This window comes from Aptenodytes forsteri, unplaced genomic scaffold (genome assembly GCF_000699145.1).
Source record: "Aptenodytes forsteri isolate BGI_AS27 unplaced genomic scaffold, ASM69914v1 Scaffold187, whole genome shotgun sequence".
Lineage (NCBI taxonomy): Eukaryota > Metazoa > Chordata > Aves > Sphenisciformes > Spheniscidae > Aptenodytes > Aptenodytes forsteri.
This window is the reverse complement of record NW_008794084.1, coordinates 286,400-286,644: the sequence shown is the minus strand read 5'-3', so window position 1 is coordinate 286,644 and position 245 is coordinate 286,400. Positions and strand designations below refer to the sequence as shown.

The window sequence follows — 245 nt, the reverse complement described above, 5'->3', positions numbered from 1 at the left end:
CCCCCCCAGCCCCCAGCCATGCTTGCCCTCATGGGACGACGAGCACACCGGCGGAGCCGAAAGGGCCCGTACGGCACCCGACCGGCACCAGACCCTGGGTTCTCGGACCAGTAGCACCACTTACCCCTCCAGCGCAGCCCCGTGCTCCTCCGAGTCGTCCTCCGAGTCGGTTTCAGAGGAATCCTCCTCCGAGTTGTCGTCATCATCGTCGTCCTCGTCCTCGCTGAGGGCGGTGGCGGGGGCCG

General features: G+C 68.6%; 1 protein-coding gene across 1 annotated transcript in view; it reads right to left on the bottom strand.

Annotated features, from left to right (window-relative positions):
- Positions 1–245, bottom strand: part of IFT46 (intraflagellar transport 46) — a 6,160-nt gene that overhangs the window by 3,656 nt on the left and 2,259 nt on the right. The window contains exon 2 of the mRNA XM_019470480.1: positions 125–223. Coding sequence (XP_019326025.1) covers positions 125–223 — 99 coding nt within the window. The remainder of the gene's footprint in view (positions 1–124; positions 224–245) is intronic.